The sequence below is a fragment of the Rhizophagus irregularis genome, chromosome 11 (genome assembly GCF_026210795.1).
Source record: "Rhizophagus irregularis chromosome 11, complete sequence".
NCBI lineage: Eukaryota > Fungi > Glomeromycota > Glomeromycetes > Glomerales > Glomeraceae > Rhizophagus > Rhizophagus irregularis.
Window position 1 is genome coordinate 4,055,972 of NC_089439.1, and position 21,297 is coordinate 4,077,268.

The 21,297-nt window shown below is 27.6% G+C and overlaps 5 protein-coding genes across 5 annotated transcripts; 3 read left to right on the forward strand and 2 right to left on the reverse strand.

Annotated features, from left to right (window-relative positions):
• Window positions 1-115: 115 nt before the first annotated feature.
• Window positions 116-5,506, forward strand: OCT59_003374 (uncharacterized protein). The gene is made up of 27 exons (XM_025318064.2): window positions 116-293; window positions 373-422; window positions 492-609; window positions 681-743; window positions 807-945; window positions 1,023-1,191; window positions 1,262-1,364; window positions 1,431-1,517; window positions 1,584-1,672; window positions 1,745-1,849; window positions 1,924-1,994; window positions 2,063-2,249; window positions 2,330-2,357; window positions 2,433-2,491; window positions 2,583-2,702; window positions 2,775-3,049; window positions 3,127-3,239; window positions 3,306-3,367; window positions 3,443-3,581; window positions 3,670-3,842; window positions 3,923-4,030; window positions 4,096-4,182; window positions 4,250-4,386; window positions 4,453-4,567; window positions 4,644-4,762; window positions 4,845-5,055; window positions 5,149-5,506. The coding sequence occupies exons 1-27, from the start codon at window positions 182-184 to the stop codon at window positions 5,347-5,349; spliced, it is 3,240 nt and encodes a 1,079-aa protein (XP_025176986.1). The 5' UTR covers window positions 116-181; the 3' UTR covers window positions 5,350-5,506.
• A 1,504-nt stretch (window positions 5,507-7,010) lies between these two features.
• Window positions 7,011-8,562, forward strand: OCT59_003375 (uncharacterized protein; the record flags this gene model as incomplete). The annotated part of the gene is made up of 2 exons (XM_025332108.2): window positions 7,011-7,113; window positions 7,178-8,562. 2 exons carry the CDS (start codon window positions 7,011-7,013, stop codon window positions 8,560-8,562), a joined length of 1,488 nt encoding a protein of 495 aa, XP_025176985.2.
• Window positions 8,563-11,380: 2,818 nt separating this feature from the next.
• OCT59_003376 (uncharacterized protein) lies at window positions 11,381-11,791 on the forward strand (the record flags this gene model as incomplete). Its single annotated transcript, XM_066145572.1, has 2 exons — window positions 11,381-11,388; window positions 11,518-11,791. 2 exons carry the CDS (start codon window positions 11,381-11,383, stop codon window positions 11,789-11,791), a joined length of 282 nt encoding a protein of 93 aa, XP_065996280.1.
• Window positions 11,792-15,655: 3,864 nt separating this feature from the next.
• Window positions 15,656-16,963, reverse strand: OCT59_003377 (uncharacterized protein; the record flags this gene model as incomplete). The annotated part of the gene is made up of 2 exons (XM_025326249.1): window positions 15,656-16,584; window positions 16,666-16,963. The coding sequence occupies 2 exons, from the start codon at window positions 16,961-16,963 to the stop codon at window positions 15,656-15,658; spliced, it is 1,227 nt and encodes a 408-aa protein (XP_025176984.1).
• A 1,397-nt stretch (window positions 16,964-18,360) lies between these two features.
• Window positions 18,361-20,722, reverse strand: OCT59_003378 (uncharacterized protein). Its single transcript, XM_025318063.2, has 6 exons — window positions 20,219-20,722; window positions 20,071-20,144; window positions 19,929-20,001; window positions 19,676-19,860; window positions 19,371-19,592; window positions 18,361-19,292 (listed from the first exon to the last, which is right to left on the reverse strand). Exons 1-6 carry the CDS (start codon window positions 20,625-20,627, stop codon window positions 19,191-19,193), a joined length of 1,065 nt encoding a protein of 354 aa, XP_025176983.2. The 5' UTR covers window positions 20,628-20,722; the 3' UTR covers window positions 18,361-19,190.
• Between the last annotated feature and the right edge of the window lie 575 nt (window positions 20,723-21,297).

Sequence of the window (21,297 nt, forward strand, 5' to 3'; positions counted from 1 at the left end):
ATTTTAGGTAATTGGCTGTAGGAGCACGCTCTTGAAAAAAATAACTGCATTTCTGATTTGTGTAATCGTAACACGATCATCTAATATATATAGTATTGAAGACCGAAAATAACCGAAATTATGTTTAACTTATTTTTTAAATTTGGAAAATAATTAAAATAATTAATTTAATGGTTTTATTATGATGTCTGATTATAATGATTATAATGGTGATGGTAATAGATACGAAGATTGGGGGGCATTAAACGCAAATGATAGAAATGTCCAAAATGATAGTTTCCGAGAGATGGAAAGTAAGCCAAAAGATTCATTTTAATTAAATTATTTTTATTTTTTATTTTATTTTTTTTTGATCATTAATTTTTTTTTCAGATGTCATGCGACAGATCAAAGAAAAATGGGATTTCATGATAAATGAAGATGTAAGTAATTAAATGTTTGCTGAATTTGTTTATTTGATTAGTTTTTTAACAAGTGATTAATTTTGATAGTTTAATCCTGTTCCTCTTGCTTTGGAATTACTTGATGGCAGTTCACTTGGCAAGGATTACGGAGTATTTAAACAAATGAACAGCAATTTAGATAAAGCTCTTCAATATATTGTTGATGGTACTGATTAAGATAATTGAACTTTATTGTTTACAATTTTAAAGTATTTTAATAAACCATTTTTATTTTAGATTATTATCAAGGGTTTAACAGTTCAATTGGTACATTTGGAGGAGTTATCCATAATATTGGAGGTAAGTTTATCTTGTGATCATCTGGTTTTATTCATCTTTCTAACTTTATATAAACAATATTAGATTCTCAGGAAAGAGTAAAAGATATGAAGACACAACTTAAAGTATGTAAAGAATCATTGATGTCAAAACGTTCAGATCTTCTTCAATTGTGGTTTCGTAGCCAACAATATAAAGAGATGATTCGTATATTAGATCAAATGTGAGTATGTTTAAATTAATTCTTTAAAAAAAGAAAAATGAAATTTATAAAATATTTTTTTTCTCCCATTATTGTAGAGAAGAGTTTAAGGAAATACCAGAAAAATTGGAGGCTTTATTAAGAGAAAAGCATTTTTTAACAGCTTCTAAAATGTTATTGGATGTAATAAAAACCTTAGGAAAAAAAGAAATGGCTGGAATCGGAGCTTTATCGGATTTAAGAAGATACCTTAAGGCACAACAAAGTGTAATTAATTGTAATATGATGATCTTACGTAATATTTAAATTCGTCAATAATATTATTTTTGTTCATTAGTCACTTCACGAACTTTTGATTGAGGAGTTACACAACCATTTATATCTAAAAAATTCATATTGTGATAGTAAATGGGTAAAGTACATTAAGGATCAGAAATCATGTATGTAATCTTCTCTTACTTATTAATATGTATTTTTGAAATATTAAAGTATATTTATTATTATAGTGCCTTCATCGCTCATGGAATGGAATTCCGGAAAGGAATTCCGCAAGGTAAGTTATATTACATCAAGGAATAAAAAGAATTTACAAGGTAAGCAAATAATTCTAGAATGTTATTTGAATTTATATTACTGGCTAATATTTTAATAAATTATAGTCGATACTGCTATTGTTACAAGCGTACCACTTAGCCCTAGATCGCCTAAACCCTTTAGCACTGTAAATCTTAATGATGAAGATGAAAGAGTAGGTATATTATATTCATGTAAAAAAACTAGCTATTTTTATTAATTTTTATGTCATAATATATACGTATAGATTACAGAAAACACTGATATAAATCCTGAAACCGACTCATTTTATTACATGGAAATTTTAATGGAATCTCTTGCTACTTTAGGAAAATTACCACAAGCGCTTGAAGTATTATTAATTTATTTTATAATTGTGTTCATTATAATTATAAATACATATATTAATTTTTGTTGGTATTTTAGACCATAACACAAAGAATTCCAATAGAATTATATCAATTAGTTGATAAGACAGTTGCTGAAGTGGAAGAAAGGTATTAATTAAATCAGAGATTTCTATATTTATAATATAAAATTTACAATTATATAATTTTCTACTTAGGAATTCAGATATTTATAGCCAAAAATCGAAGAATGATGATATAATAGATATATTTACGTTAGATTCTCCGGAAAATGATTCCCAAATGGAAATATTAAGAGACCTACTTTGGACTACATATTCTAAATTAGATGCGGTACTACAAGGGCATAGGTTTATTCTTGACATTGTAGAAAGGATTAGCAAGGTTAGAAATTGCTATTTGATTTTATTTTTCTTATGATTTTAAATTTTACCGTATAATAATAATTTTCTATTTGTTTATAGAGACCAGAATACGCAAAGGTTACAGATGGTTAATATAAATTTAGATTAATTTATTCATTTATGTAAACTTTTACAGTATTAATGATTTTTTTTTTTCATTTAGAGTCACGAAAGATTAGAGTTTACCCTTTCGTTGAAATTTGGAAACCTGTACAAAGTGAGGTAAATGTTTATTGAATTAATATTCTACAAAATTTTTTTATAAATTATATTTTATTAATTACTTAACGAAAATTACTTTTAATCTTTAAAGGTTCGAACTCTTTTACGTGATTATATTACAGAAGACGAGAGAGAGTCTGTTTCGGAAAATAATCCCGAGGCTTCGTTTCAAGATATGATAAAAGATAAGCGGGCTCGTGACTCTTCTAAAGTTTGTATCATTTATAATTAGAAAATTCCTTTGTAATAAATAAGGTTGCTCATCTATATGTTTTTTGAACAGCAATTGTTTAGATTTGGAGATTCAGTACCAAATAAAGAGTTAGATAAATATTATGAACGGGATGTTTCAACAGTACTTAAAGAATCATTACCAGAAGTGTTTACAAAAGTACCGGATGAAAGACAATTATCAGTATTCGTAGTTGATAGATTTGCAAATACAAATATGACAGCAGGGCATAGACTTGTTGTTAAGCCTGATGCATTTAATGTATCAGTTTTATTTAAACCAACTCTTGCGTTTTTAGATAAAGTTAAAACTATTATACCACCTAGGTAGGTTTTTTTTTCCTAAAAAAAAAAAATTACTTGTTTGTCATAAATCTATTAATGTATGGGAATAATGTATTTAGTGCGCAACATTCTTCTGCGGATTTCACAACTTTCTTGGACGACTTTGTATTTAATGTATTCTTACCACAGATTGGCGATAAAATATTTGAATTATTTCGTCAAGCTACAACTGGTAATTTAATTTTCCTGAATTCCAATTAAAATCTGTTGAAGTGGCTAAATTTTTTGTGCAAAACAGGTTCAGATGCATTCCAAGAAGATCCAAATTACAAAACTTATTCTACATTGCCCGTTGTCAAAGTAAATTTGATATTATTAAATATTCTTTTTTTTTTGAATTTTTATATCTATAATTTTTGGTTAATTTTCTTTTAGAGCGCATCTTCATTAATGATGATTATAGAAAGTCTTTGTGCTATGCTTCATACTATGGCAAGCCACAAAGAAGAATATAATAAAATGATCATTTCTCTACTTACACGATATTATGTAAGGTGTTTTGAGCAATATCAAGGTAAATTACCTAAATATGAAAATAATTTTTTTTTTAAAAAAAAAAAGTCCACTAAAATTATATTTATTTACTTTTGGGTAAAATATAGCAATTGTATCAAAGAATAAAGGTGATGCAAATGTAAAAGATGATGCAAATAATCAGGGAATTAGTGCCATTTGGGTACAACAAGATCAATTATCTGAAGTTCTAGGACAATATCCCTACCTTGCTGAAGATAATGTTAGAAATCGAAGAAAAAGGAAAATGTTTTGTGATAAGGTTTATATTATCAAAATTATTCTTTTTGATTGTATATTAATTTGATTTGTTAAATTTTTTTTTTTATGTTGTTAATTTAGGAAACGAGAATTGAAATGAATTTTAAGAAGAATCGAGAGATTAGCGCAGGACAATTAATCACTGAGAATAAGAGATTAACAGCTTTGTCAAATCTTTACCATAGTTTGGTAAGGAGTGAAATTTCGTGATTTAATATGTGAAACAATTTACTAATATTATTTAATTCAATCAGAAATGGTTTGTCGCCAAAATTTGGGAACTTCGCGGTAGAGATTCTAAACCGAAACCGATAAGCTCAAAAATGGATGATGGAAATTTGGTAAATAAGAATCATTAGAAATACTAATTTTATATAATAAATGATATTGACTTTTCTTGTAATTTAGGCTAAATTAAGTCGTCGTTGGTCATTATATGGTGGTGTTAATGTTAATGCACATGCTATTGCTAAAGAGAATGAGAAGAAAAAAGAAATTGATGAAGAAAAAGAGTGTAGTTTACCGTTAACAGGAGAAATGGCAAAGTATGATTAAATAATTGAAAATTTTAATGTTAAATTGGATAAACTTTTAATTCATGTGAATTTTAGTCGATTTGATGCATTGTTGGCTACTTTTCAACAATTGGCGGAACAATCCTTGTTTACCTTGAGAGTTGAATTGCGATGCCATACATTACATTATGTTGATAAAGCAATGCGGGAGGTGAGTTTCGTTGAGATAATTGATTTTATTTTAATAAGATAATTGTAACGAATTTATTTTTGTTATATGATTGTAGGGTAATTATCAACTTGAATATGAAGCATATGAACCTGATCCATTTGTTTTAACACTTAATACAGATGTGGTAAAATATGATGAGAGTATTGTATCTCATTTACCAGCTAAAGAACACAAGTAAGATTATTAGAACTTATTTTATAAATTTCTTTTTTTTTCAATAAAATTTTGTTATTTTAATTTTTTTTCTCTCTGATAGATTTATATTCGAAGGACTTGATTCATTGATGGAACATGTGTTAGTGAATAATGCAATTTACACTAGAAATTTAAATAAAAATGGTGTCATGAAAATGACACGTAACATACTTGCATTACAACAAAATTTGAAAAATATTGTTGAAACACCGGGAGAAATTTCTTTGGAAAGAGCCAGAAGATATTACGAAATGTTTAACATGGGACCTGTCGTATGTATACTTAATCTTTCACTAAGAATACAATGTTAAGTTTTTATTAATTAAATATTTTGTTTTATTTATTTATTTATTTATTTATTTTAGAATATGTTGAATCAGATTAGAGAACAAGGAGCTATATATTCTTTTGAAGAGTATAAAATCATGTTGGAAATTATGTATAAAATTGACCCAGCAGAAGATCAAACTGTACCTACTCCTCGTGCTGAAAATCCATCTTCCAATAGAAGATTGTATAACGAAAATCTTTTGGAATTAAATGAATTAATGCTTGATTTTCTTTAATTTAATATATTACGTAATTTTATTTGTTAGTTCTTATATTTATTTATTTATATTTTAATAGGATCTATTTTTATTTTATTTTTATTTTTCTTTATTTTTATTTTTTTAATGTTAGAAATAGAAATTACATTAGTATAATAAATGTCTATTTTCAATGAACATCGTTACACGTTTACACGTTACTTTAACGCTACTTTAATCGTGAACTAATGCGTGTTGCCGATCCCTCCATCATGGGAATTTTTCTTATTATTATGAGGCATTTCTTCTCTCTCACGAATGTTGGTAATGTTGGTTAAAAATTAAATCTACAGTTCATTGATATACCAATAAACAAAATATACAACTTAAAATTCATTATTTCACGTTAATTACACATATGATCCATTTCATTTTTCAATTCACAAAAAAAAACATAAGGTAAAATTTAAAATATATGTTTTTTTTTTGTTAGGGAAAAAATGATGACAGTTTTTATTGCCAGTTCAGTGACTGAATTAATGATCAATAAAGTCACCTGCGTCTGAAACAATTTTATTTTTTAATAATAATTATTTTTTCCTTTTTTTATAACTAGTTTTTTTTTAAAAAAAATTTATATGGTGATTTATACAAGGTAAAATTTAAATACTCGGTTTCGAATTTTTTCGAATGATTCTTGTGCAATCATTACGATTAGAGATTTGTAACTTTTACAAATATTACAAATTTCTGATATTAATGAATATAATGACTTTTATTTATTGTATGTATGATGAAATAAGTATGAAACATTGTAAGTACTTTTTTTTTTGCTGTATCTTCTAATAAAGCTGTACTATTATTATAATAACACAGCACATTAAAAATTCTTTTTTAACCAATTACAATATTAAAAAAGTTTCAATAACCAAATCCCGCGTTTATATTAAGATTATCAGAAAATTTTTACCTAATCAGATCTTTTTCTAATTTTAAAAATTATCTGGTGAAATGGCGCAGTAAGTAATATAAGGATATATTTTAACATTTTAAATAATTACTTAAAATAGTCTTATTTAAGACGCTAAAAAAAAGTAATCCTTATTTTTTCTGCATATTCATGCGAAAAAATATGATTATGTTCAAATAAGAAAATTGAAAGAACCAATAGAATCTAGATTATAACGAAGTAATGAATTGAATTTTTTTTTTTTTTCCAGATATAGACTGATTTTGTGTGCAACATTGTATTAAATTAGCTAAATTGGCTGATCAATCGCTAAATCAGGATTTATTTCTTCAATTTTCCAGTGTTGTCCTAACACGTTCCCAATAAAATTTCTAAATGTTCTTAACTACATCTTTTTAGTGTTATCCATAGTGCCGGGCAACATTAAGATGAGAGAGATAGTACGATACTACGATAATGAATAATAAATATTATTTTTGACGCACGAATTTTTATGAAACCAATAAAATCTATCAGCTAATATGTACATTCCTTTTTCAATTCGCGACCTTCCTTACTCGTTGAAAAAAATAAGTTCTTGGTACTTCAAATATAAAATTTGTGTCACAATTTATAGTAAATGAATTGCTTTAAAAAGAAGAACAAAAGCTATTCTTTTTTGGTTTAGTCTATTATCGAGCTAAACTTTTTTAAATATATAATACTGTATATCAAAAAACAAAAAAAAAAGATGCACTGCGAACTTCTTCCTGATTGCCTTAATAATATCTTTGAATTTTTAGAGGATGATAAAGGAACTTTATATTCATGCTTATTAGTTAATCGACTATGGTGTAAACTTTCTGTTAGAATTTTATGGAGAAAGAATATTTGGGATTTACGATATAATTTCAAAAGTTCTTGGTACTTTAATCTCTTGTCTTCCTAACGAATCAAGAGATCTTTTATACAAGAATAAAATTTTTATTCCAACCCCAACCACAAAAACTCCGTTATTTGATTACGTATCATTTTGTAAATTTATTTCAATTGATGAAATTAATATAATGATCGAAAATTATCAAGAAATATCTGACGACGGCGACGACGACGACGACGACAACGATTATGACAACGATGATGATAGTGACAGCGATAACGATTGCAACGACAGAAACGACAGCAGCAATAGCAGCAACAATAACAACAACAACAATAATAACAATAATGACAACATTAACAATGACGATAAGAAAGATTTAATTTTAATAGCACAGGAAATAATTAAAATGTTTATGAAAAAAATTCCTTCATTAAAAAAATTAAATTATTATTTAAATCCTAATGAGATAAATTATGAAATACTTTTTATTGAATTTCCCGGAGCGAAAAATTGTTTGATGAATCTTTCAGAATTAAATTGTAATTCAGATATTCAATCAGAATTTTTTTATCAAATGTCAAAATTTTGTCATAATATTCAATCATTAACTATAAAATTTGGAGAAAAGGTTTCGAACGGATTAAATGATTTAATTATATCACAAAAGAATTTAAAAAATGTATCATTGAAACAATCTCATCATGATTGGACAGATATTATACCTTCATTAATAAAACATTCAAATACTATAACTAAATTACTTTTAAAAGGGAAAAATGATCATAAACCATTAACATTTATTACAAATTTCATCAATTTAAAAGAACTTATCATAACATTTGATTATTTAAATGCCACATTAAAAGATTTTAAGGATGAATTAAGATATTTTCATTTTCAAAAATTACAAAATTTAAAATTTAGTTTCGGATGTCCAAGATCTGATATATTAATTGATTTTATAAAAATTAATGGAAAAAATTTAAATTATCTTTATATAAATAGAGATGATAATTTATTAAATATATCTATACCAAAATTATGTCCAAATCTCAAATTTTTATATACTATTTTTATTGATAAAAAATCTTTAATAGATATTTTAAATGGTTGTCAACTTTTGGAGTGTATACAAGTGATGTGCGGTCGTTTACATATAAAAGAAAAAGATATGTTGGAAGCTATTGTTAAATATTCACCAAAATGTTTTCATGAATTAAGATTATATAATTATGCAAAATCTAATATATTATCTAAAGATTTAGATTCTTTCTTTATTAATTGGAGTAATCGTATTCCACAAAAATCTATTACTTTTATATGTTTAAATGTTTTTGATGATTTAGAGAAAAGAAATATGAAAATAATTGAAAAATATAGAAAATTAGGTGTTATTAAAAATGCTAAAACATATTTATAATGTTTATTACATAGAGATTACTACTATTCTTTTTACAAATTATTATTATTATCCCATTTTATAAGTATTATTATTAGCAAATCTCTTATAGAAGAATAAAATATATATCATTGTAAAAGAGAGTCGTTGTGCTTTAGAAAAGTAATAAAATTTCTGTTATTTTATGGAAGAACGTTTAGTAATTTTTAAAAATTTACTATAAGTCTTTTGAATTCTCCATTTTACAAAACTTTTTCTTCGATAACGCGAGAGATGTTATCTTTCCAAATAATACACATACTGTATAACTTTAACAGGTAAGAATTCATCAACCATCTAAAATATGTTAAAATATTATTCGAAAGGGCGACTTTTTCAACTTATTGATGAGGTTAAAATATTGACCAAATTTCGGAAAATAATGGAAAGGGTAAAATGTTTGATAATTCATTAAATTTAGAAATGAACTTGCAAACTTTAATGTTGCTATTAATGATTAATAAATAAGATGGTACATCTTAAAGAGTCAGTACAAAGTGTATTATAAAAGATGCTATGCGGTTATAGCGGTTATAAGAAGCAGGGATATGGATATATATATATATATATAAGGATTAGATAGAATGTACTATACATCAGCTTGCATGCATCCTTTATTAATCAAAATGTTTTTATATAAAAATTTTATTAATTAGCCTTTAATTTATCCGATCACAAACGAAATCATGTCCAAATACTCAAGTAAAACAAGTTCAGAGTGAACTTAACCTGATAAGCGTATCTGATCACAAACGAGATCATGTCCAAATACTCAAGTAAAATAATATTAGACATTGTCCCATTCTTCATCAGGGCATCAAAATCTAACTTCAAATAATAAGAGTAATATAACAATTAGAGGCTGTGCAATGAGTAGTGATATCTAAGTCGCTACTTGTTTGGATTGGCCTTTTGACTATCTGATTTATTAGCTTAATACCAAGTTGGTGTGTAATCAGTTTGGCGTTTCTATTATTTATTTATTCGTCTTAGTATTTCCTTGTGCACTTTGGCATACGTGACGCTTGGATAATAACATAAGGCTCAAGCGATATACAAATAAATTGTACTGTACCTAGATACATGGGATATTTTACTCGTCAGTTACATAAAAATCTGTAAAAAAAAAGTAAACCATTCTGAAAATTTTTATTGCTCAAATAGTAGGAGTACTTATCTTGCTTGGTATTGTAACTGGAATATATATTTGTTGTTTTAATAAACACATAAAGGTAGTAGCGGTACCATTATTAGTGGTTGCCATGTCAGTAATTTTGATAACACACGCGTCATCTCAGAATACCGAATCATTATAATTTAATGGTTAAATTATAATGAGGGTGCCGCAAAATCTTCTCTTACATGGCAGGACCATGATAAAGATCCTCATACGTATACTTTATTGGAGGTTGGAGGAAAGTATGTTAAGTGGGGTGGTTAGTATCTGATTGGCGGTCCCTAATAAGGGTGACGTTAAATTCCTTAATTCCTATTCGTTTTCTTGATAAGTGACTATTTATGAATTTCCTTTTGCTAATTAATCGTACAGTGACCCGTGTTACTCATACATTGGTACTCTTTGATTTTGTAGGTATTTATTTTCTTAGATTATGGTCAATTTGCGATAGTTGATCTGATCGGTTTACGATTAATCTTAGTTTGGATTTCTCATTCGGTTAACCATTATTCGCCAAATACTTTTTTTTCTCCTATATCTTATACGTTTATGTAAGGTGATATTATGGCCCAATAAAGTTTTATGCAACAGATATTAACAAATAGATAAATAACAAATACTTAATGATAAATGAAAATAAAATTTAGTAAATCTTATTTATAAGCTAATAATAGCAGTCGGAATAAACTAATTAAATCATTATATTTAATATTATGTCAGATGAAACAAAAACGAGTGAATTTTAGTGAATTCCAAATCTATCATTATAAATATAATAAAAATTAAAAATTCTCAGTGCCATAAATTTAAGACTATTAAGTAACTTATTTAAGACATTAAATAAATTGTGGTATAATTGGAGGGTAAACCGATTAAATGGTAACATTATATTTGACAACTATCATTTAAATAAAAAATTGCTTTCTTAGAACCTTTTTCCCAAAAAATAAATCTTTTTTAACCAAGTCCAATTATTGCTATTATCGCCACATTATGTCCGCTCTTGTTACATTTCTTTCCGCTCAGGTCCCTATAAATTAACATTAAAAGCTTATGTTAGTTCTAGCTCATTCACTTCAGGCCATAATAGTGAATACCAAAATGGTATTGTAAACAGTAACCATTTTGACAAGTTGTTGTACACCATGACCGGATAAGCATACATTTCAGGAGTGACTATATATATCATGGTATCCTTCACCACCATCTATATTCTCTATTATAACCATCAGATCCTTTACAAGCAGCAGTTTGATGGCAAATAGCGGGATCATGATAAAGCTGTAGACGAAGAGTCCAGCTTATGCTAAGCTGTAGACGAAGAGTCCAGCTTGCGCTAACGTCACACTGCTATAAAAGCATCCTTGTTAGACGAAGAGTCCCAGCAGTTTGCGAGCATCACTGTAGACTAAGAGTCCAGTTTGCGCTGCTGTTCAGACATGACGTTAGATAAGTTGTGATATGTCGGAGCACTCTTTTAAAAAAGAAAAAAAAATCCTTTTTTAAAGATTGATTGCATTGCGATATATCTTGTAGTGTCCCAGTCATCTATTTGCAACCCTTTAAAGCCGGCAGCCCTTATAAACCTTCGCACGTTGCTTTCGCGGTGTGCAGTCAAGGATTATGGGCCAGTGAGTGATAGAATACTATTTACCCACCTCTTTAAAATTCCAGTAAATATATTCTGATTATCTTTTGACTTCTAAGATTCGTTTTCCACTCAAAAAGATTCTTGTATGGAAACATTTTCTCCCAGTTAGGTCAGAGACAACGAAGAATGTGAAGAATGCCCTAACAGTGGAACAATTGAATAAATACAAACATCCTTTGGGAAATTGCGGAGAATTGGTTCCTTGGGAGGCGATGCTTGGAAAACGATTGTCCCTCAGAAAACGTGTCGCTATACTGAAGGAGAGTCATCAAGTATTGGAAGTCAAGCCTCCAGTAGCCACTGAGTACGATGGAGGCGGTCTCCTAAAAATATTATCTAAAGTATGGTCAGTAAAACTGAGTAGTACATCATCAATATCATGAGTGTTTTGACGACTGCAATGCCTACAAGGTCAAGACCTACATGGTACCATGATAACACGTAAAGATACCAATGATAAGGCTACGCTGGTTGCCGCTAAATAAATACGCCAAAGATGTGCCATACGTACCTTGAATTTGACGATGGTCCCTAAAAAGGTTAAAATATAATATATATTTTTAGAAAGAAAAGGTGTTAAAGAGAAAGATAAGTTTATTTGGTTACTTTGCTGGGAATGATAAAAGGAAAGAGTAAAAGGGAAAAGAAAAAGTGAATAAATGAAAATTTTTTTGGATGGAGAGGCCTTTTTATATGAGTTTATCAGTTACAGTCTGAGTATAAAAAATTATAGTCAAAAAATTTCATAACCCGCAAAAGAGATGACGTTATATTGATCATGAGATCGTGTGTACGCGAGTATAAAAAATTATATCGTAGTCAAAAAAATTTCATGCATGATCATAACCATCATATCCGCGAATATCGTGTGTACGCGAAGTAATCGAAACTGAAAAATACTGTTAAAAGTATCACGTGATTAAGTGTAGCAATGATACTTGCGTCGCGTCAGTAATATTTTATTTATTGATTTATTGAATCTTCTGTTATTTCTTTCAAGAACATTTTTTTTTATACTCACGTTATTGAAGTAATTGACTTATGCATAAAAATTGTTTATTGTATACTTATTCCATTACTTTTATATACAATCTTGCAAGAGTCAATTGAGTCATCACAAACTTTTGCAACACATGATTCATTGATGATATTTGATAATAAGATAAGATAGTGGCAAGATAAAACTATATGAATTGGCTTTAAAAAACTCTAAATTAATTCTAGAAAATAAATTCATAATTTATATTTATTTTACTTATAGGCATCGAAAAATTCTGCTGATATCGGAGATACAGTAGCTATAAGTGTTATCAGGACATTACGCCGAAGCCATTTCGCCAAAGGGCCGAAGGGACGTTTCATCTTTTACCGAAAGTACGTTTCGTCGAAACCCATTTCATCGAATTCTATTTCGCCGAAGCCAGTTTTACCAAATGGACATTTCGCCGAATGGATATTTTGCCTAATGAATATTTCGCCGGAAAATTATTTATTCCTTATCGTTTTTATACTAAATAGTACATAAAGGAATCTTTTCTAGAATTTTTGGATTAGTTAGATGATTTTTATTAAATTTATCTCGTTGTTTATAGTACATTAATCTTTTTTTACTTACATTTTCGTGAATAAGTGTTTTCAGGAAAATAAAGTTATTTATTTAACAATTAATATCATTTACTTGAATGTTAAAGTGATAATATCCTAATATCTTGAAAAAAAAAAGATCTCTAAAAATAATTTTCATTGCGCGATGAATATTTTTTATAAAAATGTTAATCGCTACCATTTTTGGTGAAATGGGATGGAATTCGGCGAATGGAAATATCTCTTCGGCGAAATTGGCTTTCGGCGTAATGTACCGTAACCGCTATAAGTTGGTTAATCAAGGAAATTTTTGGAAAGTTAACTTTGATGGAAAAGGTTCAAAAGTAAAATATAAAGGATAGTCAAAATAAGGCGTATATAAGTATCAATTACAAAATACAATTAATATGAAAGTTGACAAAGTTTTTAAAGTTTTCCATTGTAATCATATTAAGTTGATTTTTATAAATGGAATAAATATATAAATATCAATTTATAATTTATAGGGATTTTAAAAGAAAAAGTTTTCGTAAAAAAAAAAAATAATACAGATTTTCGTCCTTTCATTATCAATCACCATTATAAACAGCCACGTGTGTAAATATTTAAATAAAATTCACCATTCTCAAGGAATTGATTGAAGCAATCAACGTTCTTGAAATGATTTTTTATTTGAATTGTTTGAATTGCTTTTTATTGACGGTCAATAGCTCCTCCAAACCAGTTTAATTTATCATAATGCGTGTTTGTAGGGAGTAGGGACAAATATCGAATATTTAGGCCTAAATTTTAATTTCGTTCGTAAGACACAAGCTGTCCTGTCTTCGATAAACTTACGAACCTTCACATCTACACTGATCCTTCCACTTTTTATACAATCCATTATGTCTACAATTGAAAAATTTTCAATTTATTCGTAATTCTTCCGTAAATGTGTTCCGCTCTTTAGCTAATACGCAACTATGGAAGATTAATGTGCGTTATGAAAGTAAGGAAATAATCATTTTGGAGTCACGTCGACCTGTATATAAAAAAATTGTTGAGAATTGAATCTCAAGAATCAAATCCTTAGTCTAAAGTAGATAAGGATTAGATTTTCTTAACGGCTTTTCTTTTAAACTTCTTTCATGGCCGTTGTAAACATTAACTTTTCAAAGTATATTGGCAAGTTTTCTCCTAATAATATAATGAGCTTACATTCTGATTATAATGATGAAATAGACATATCGCAGAAAATTAATACTTCTTTAAGAATCGTAAGAATCGTGGATTTATCTAGAGGAAAAAAAATTTCCAATTACACAGAATTATTGACATAATGACGTTAGTAAAAGTAAAAAGTCAGACTGAACTTGATATACAAATACTTGGGATTATTTTAGTAAAACATACTTCAATTTGAAAAAATTGTTGCAAAAAAAAAAAATACCGTATTGGTTGGTTGTTCTCCATGGATTTTGTCAAATGATGTTCGTTTACGTGAAGAATCTACATTTGATAACTCAGGTTCTCTCGATCAGTCTAGCAGTATCTATATGATCTCCTACCTATAGAGTGATACATTATAATTATTATAACAGAAAAGTTAATTTATGAATAAAAGAAATCAAAGAAGCTATAAATCTTTTTATAATATCGTTATTTACCATAAAAATATATTCTTGTAACATATAGATCTTACATGGAGTATTTCTTAAGAAGCAAATTCTTATTAGTATAGCAGCAATTATTTGTTATCCAGATTCTTTTTTTTTTATATTAGAAAAGTATGAACTGTATTTTACGGAGTTTTATTATATGAAATTGTACTATACAGGAATTTGAAGGAGTCTGGGAGTGTTTAACACGAAAATTTTGATGTGAAAATCCCGGGTTTGATATAATTTTCAGTATCTACTCGTAGAAAGCCTTTATTTGAAAAATGAATTGTCTTGCAACAACTCTTTTATTATATTATAGAAGTATTGCCGCATATTTTTCAAACGAAGGAGAATTTAAAAATCAGTCATGTTACATTACTTTAGATAATTGGGGTATTGGAAATGCCAAAAGGGTTGAAAAAATAACGTGACATTGCGAAGCAATATAGCAATCAACAAACCACAACTCTTCGATCATGAACAAAATATAAAGAAGTAATAAAATAAATATCTCCTTAATTGAACTTTTTTTTATAAAGGTTTTGAAAGGATAAAAAAGAAATAACAAATTGGTAAAAAATAACAATAATAGATCTAACTATACTAGACAATAATAGGTCCTACATCAGTAAAAGGATGTATCAATGTATCATGTATTGTATGGTATAATAGCGAGTAGCGACGTCTCAGATCTGACGAGTATTTAACGATCAATGTTTGCTCAGAGTAGCATAAAAATAAAAATTCGATAAAGATTGTTTCGTAATATCATGATCGATGATACAGTATGGTTTGGTATATATATAATGAGATTTGTCTACTATTATTAGCTACGTTGATTCAAAATCATATAGCAAATTTGTTATAAGGATGTTTGAAGAGCATTAATTTTTTATTTTCCAAAGCACATGCGCATTCTCATACATTTATTATAAAAAAAATATATGAAAATTCAGCAAATTTTTTGTGTGCACCACGCTATGAAACTTATCCATAACTATCCTAATGTATAAAAAACAATTATCATTTATCATTTATATTTTGACGTTTTGAGGGTTCATTACTTTTGGCTTGGAATTGTAACATCCGAGCAATATACTCTAATAATTCTTTTTCATATTTCATATTACCCTCAAAATTACAAATATATTCCTCAGAAACATGAACTTTTGATAATCCAGACCAACGGAAAAATCGCCATCTCATTCCGGTTGTAACTATTCCAAACATTATTTGTTCCTCTTGCCCATGCTTGCGTTTGTTTGATCGTTGTTCTACTGCATTATGCAATTGCACAATAATCTGAGCTGCTCCTTGATCCATATTGTCCGCTTTTGCTTCACATAACATAAGTTTCATCGCATATTCTACTAATCCATTACTATTTTGTTCTTTTTCCGGGTTTAATTGTAATCGATTTCCCATATATGATCTCACATGACGAACTGCAGTTATCATGAAGAAATTAATGTACGCATGACTCATTGACTCATTTGTAACGATTACTTTAGTGAATACATCAAGATGTTCATTAAGATCTTTGAGAAAATTTTCTAAAACTTCTTCAGGAAATGGTTGATCTAATTCGGGAAGTTCTTTCAAGTTAAGAATTGGTAAATCTTCAAGAGTTTGACAATTCTTACTTAATAATACCTCTTCAAATACACTCTTGAGATCCAAAGTATTAGGAGATTTTTTATTTTTTTCTATAATTTTTAGATTAAGTACACATTCTTTATTATTATTCTTAGTTTTAGATACTAAGACATTTAAACCATAAGCGTCCTTGATCTCCATTTTATCATGTATAAAATAGATTTCTGTTTCCTCTTTTAAAAATTCATTGAATATTTTTTTAGCGGCTTTTATCAACAAATAAAAAGAACCAGTAGTGTGTGGTATTCCATAACTTTCATTATTATTATGTGAATCGTACGTGAAAGTAACCATAACTGTATTTGATGGTACATAATTAAATAAGTACTTTTACAGAAAAAAATAAATAAATAAATAAAATGAAATCCTTTACTTACTATATGTATCTGAGAGTGGATACCTAATAATCATTAATGTTTCTGAATAATTTATAATATTAAGAGTACTAAGGTCAGTTTCCGGATCAATATCTTCATAATCTTTATCAAAAATTTCAATATGACGATTTCCAATATTTTTGAGAATTTCAGGATAATGTTTACGAAGAATATGTTTAAGATCATCTAAGTCCGAATAACTTCCATCATTATAATCCAAAAAACCAATATATTCAAGATCATCTTTTCCAAGTATTAACTTCTCACGTTTTGGTGTACCTTCAAAATGGATCCACATCTTTATAAGTTAGATAGACGTAGACTAGTTAGAACGTTAATTAGGCGAGAATTTGGATGAGAGCGTTAGTTAGGCGAGAATTTGGATGAGAACGTTAGTTTGTTTATACGTAGACAAGTTAGACGAGAATTTGGGATGAGATGAGTGGAAATCTGAACGTATAAAAATCATAAACTCGGTTGTACAGATACCAATTTAGGTTAATCGAATCAGAATAACATATTTACTACGCCATATAACGAGTATATAACGTAATTGTATATTAGTAATATGAAATAAATTATAAGGAAATTTATCATCATATAATTTATATATGTCTGGAACATATAAAATATCGTTATTACTGTATGAGATTAACTATGAAAATAATGAGGAAGTTACTGGAGAAATATAAAAACAAGACGAAAAAAATAATGAACAAAAGTTGACAAATGTATAATGTATATTAAGAAAAATAATAGTACATTGCTTTATTTTTTTTATAACTGGGATGTAGTAACATTTGCTTTACATATTAACTACTAAAACTTAATACCTAAAGAAACGATGTTTCACATGATCACATCACATGATCTAGGACCTGACTCAAAAACGACGATTGGCTATTATACCATTTTGCAATGTTACATACAAGTACTTTATATTACTAAATTACTAATAATTATACGGTGGTTAATAATTATATGGTGGTTGGTCAACGTATTTTACAATCGAAAAAAAAAAAATTTTTTTGTTCATAAATATGCATATTATAAATTTTATAATAAAAATAAAGTTTTTTTTAAAATCTTATAATTTTATTTGTCAAATAATAATTTGCTCATTCATACAATAATGACTAAATTGATTATATTCATTATAATTTCTATAAAAACTATTTCGGTTTAGATATTATTAGATATATATTGGATATACTATAATAATTTTGATGATATTTGTGTAGTTGGTAAAAGTGAAACGGTGGGGAATTGGGAATGATACTTTACATTACCTACCTACATTACCTACAATACCTACAATACCTACAATACCTACAATTATGGGAACTGGGAACTTTTTACGCCTCTTCAGAAATCTGAAAACTCCGAAAACTCTGAAAACGGAAAAATAGAAGTTGAATGAACAAATGTGATATGACGACAGCACTATCCCAGAGGTGGTCATTACAAATTTGTGTTGTAATCATCAAATAATCATCACGAAATTAGAATGAAACAATCTAATCCTAAAAAGTATATATTAATTCTAATCAAAGCTAAGATACTAGCCAAAATCATCAAAATTCGAAAATTTGGGTAATAATAAAGAAAGTCTCAAAAAGGTATAAACATGGTGTCATGTTGTCATGGTTTGCATGGCTTGCATGATTGTCAATCATGCAAAAAAAAAAATAATTTGTTGATAAACTTTACGGTACGATTAAGCGAATTGTACTTTACTGTTTTTTTTAAAAAAAAAAAACTCGTACTTCGTACAGTACATGCTGCTTTATACATAATGTACCATTTTTTTTAACTGTACAGTACAGACTACAGTACAGAACTTAGGAGTATAAACAGTTTTAAAAAAAAAAAATCATGATATATGCCTTGAATGATATAGTCATATATCAGATATAAAAAAAAGAATCCCTTAATTATTTATAATATTTATAATCACTCCAAAAAAAAAAAAAAACTAACAAGCTAATTTGTCAAATATTAATTTTGACAATAACAATACTGTTGTCTCTTGTACGAAATTATTATTATTTTGCCACAATTTTTTTAACCTTACAGTACATCACCTGACCTTGCAGCTCACTTTTAAAACATGGAAATTTCAGGCAGAGAATTAAAAATTCGAATGTCGATTATAAACATTTTTGAGCGCAATCATGCAGTACAACCTCTTTATTTCTTGCGCCAACTTATCAGGATTATAAATATAGATGAGATTTACAGTAATACGGATAGTATTTGGTAATATATATTCTGGGTTAAACGAGTTTTAAACATAATTAATTAATTTTATAAAGTACTGTATTTTAAAAATAGTCTTACAAAATAATAATCACATAAACATACTATCATCAAATTTAAGATTAAGATTGTTTATTAATTTTTATTAATTTCACAAAAAAAAAAATTATCGAAAAAAAAATAACAAAAACAAAAAAAAATATTAAACAATTAGCGAAAAAAAAAATAATAAAGAAAAAGTCCACAAAAATATGAAAAAAATTAATTTATTCTTCTTTGGCACTAGTGGTAGTAGCACTACTTTTGATTATAGGAACTCCTTTTTGACGTTTTTCTTCTGTTTCTTGCATCTTAAAGAAGAGACTTCCCTATAATATTAATAAAAATTTGTTATACAGGAGTACACATATACTGTAATGTTGAATAAAAATAAAAAAATTGCTTACGTCATAACAACTTCTTACATCTTCTTTATAAACTATTCCGTCTTTCTCACACAACAAATACAAAGTTCCCCATTCAAATACGGCAGAAGTCCAACCGAAAGGATCGAATACATTAGCATTACCTCGAATAACTTGCTTAATGTCTTTTAAACTTAGTCCACCTTTATTATCCCGATCATATTTCGAAAAGACTTCTTCAAATTTTTCGGGAACGAATCGACCCTATTTAGTAAAAAAATGTGATTATCAATTAATTATCCTCCCCGTTGCACTGGTTGATAGTTTTGAATAAGTTGACTAATTACCTCGGTATCAAAAGTTTCGGAATCGGAACCATGTTTAGCTTTACTGAGTGTATCAACATATACATTAAAAAGTGGATTACCAAGAATTGGAATCCAACTTTTTTGGGTAGGATAAGAAAATCCACCATGGATTATGCCAACAGCGACAGCGGAAAATGCAAGACTGAATCCCAATTTACGGAAACCTAAATTCATAGCGAAAAATTAATTGTAAAAAAAAAAAGTGAATAATTATACAATATATGTACTGTACCTTTCCAGGTGTCTAATGGGGTAATAACACCATCATGATCAGTATCCCAAAATTCGACATGTTGTTGGAGTACCTTTAAAATAATAATATTCGATCGTTAAAAAAAAATCTAATTTCAGGATAATTTTAAAAATAAACTTACAGATTTTCTTGTTGGACGGCCCGGGGTTCCCTCAGGCATTTCTTTTGATGCGGCAATAGTAGCACGTGGTAGCCCTAAAAAGGAGGAATTTCATAAGTATTACGAGAACCTTTTTTAAGAAATTAACGAGAATATAAAATTTACAAACCAGCATTTCCGAGTTTATCGGATAAATCTTTCGGAACTTTACGTTCCTTTGTCTCCGGAGCTTCATCAACTTCTGTAATGATATCTTTTTCTTGATTTAATTTTGGGTTTTGTTCGTTCTTTTTGTTATCATGATCATGACCAGAAAAAATTGATCGATCGGTTTGTTCGTTTTTGTTATGGACTTGATTTCGTTCATGTTTCTTGTTATCTTGATTTCGTTCATTTTTTTTGTTATCATGATGTCGTTCGTTCTTCTTGTTATCTTGATGTCGTTCGTTCTTCTTGTTATCTTGACCCTGAACAATAATTCGTTCATTCTTATTGCTAAGGTCTGGATTTTGAATAATGATTTTGTCGGTCTTTTTCTTATCTTGACCTTTATTCATATGTTGTTCAATATTACTCATGATTAATTAATTAATTCTTTAAAAAAATTTTTTTTTTTTAAAAAAAAAATAATAAAATTATAAAATTATAAAATTATAAAATTATAAAATTTTTCGAATAAAAAAAATAAAAAAAGAAATAGCTACCAGGTTAACTTTTATATACGATAAAAATTTTTTTTGAACTTGATCGAAAAGAAAAAATATTTTTGATAAATATGACATCACGTTTATCATATTACGAATTTTATATGAATTTATGACGTAAAACATTTAATAAAAATTAAAATAATTAAAATAATTAATCACTTGATATTAAAACCTTTCATATGAAAATTATGCAAAGTTTAATATCTTTTTAGTAAAATGTAATTTAAATTAATCCAAGATATTGTTTTTTCGGTTTTTTTTTTTTTTAGCATATTTTTTTTTTATATATCAGATATATATATTTCATATTTTTTTCATAATTTTTTCTCAAAAAAAAAAAAGAAGCTGCGGTTGATCATGATTTTTGATCAACGATTTTAATCACGATTTTCGTACATCACTCAATTCACTCATACAATCACGTATTTATCAATTTTATCACCATATCAGATATCCACGTATCTTCGTATCTCACGTGGAGAATCTTAAAAATGTACACGTGTGCATATTTTTATAAACTTTTTTTTCGTTTTTGAAAATT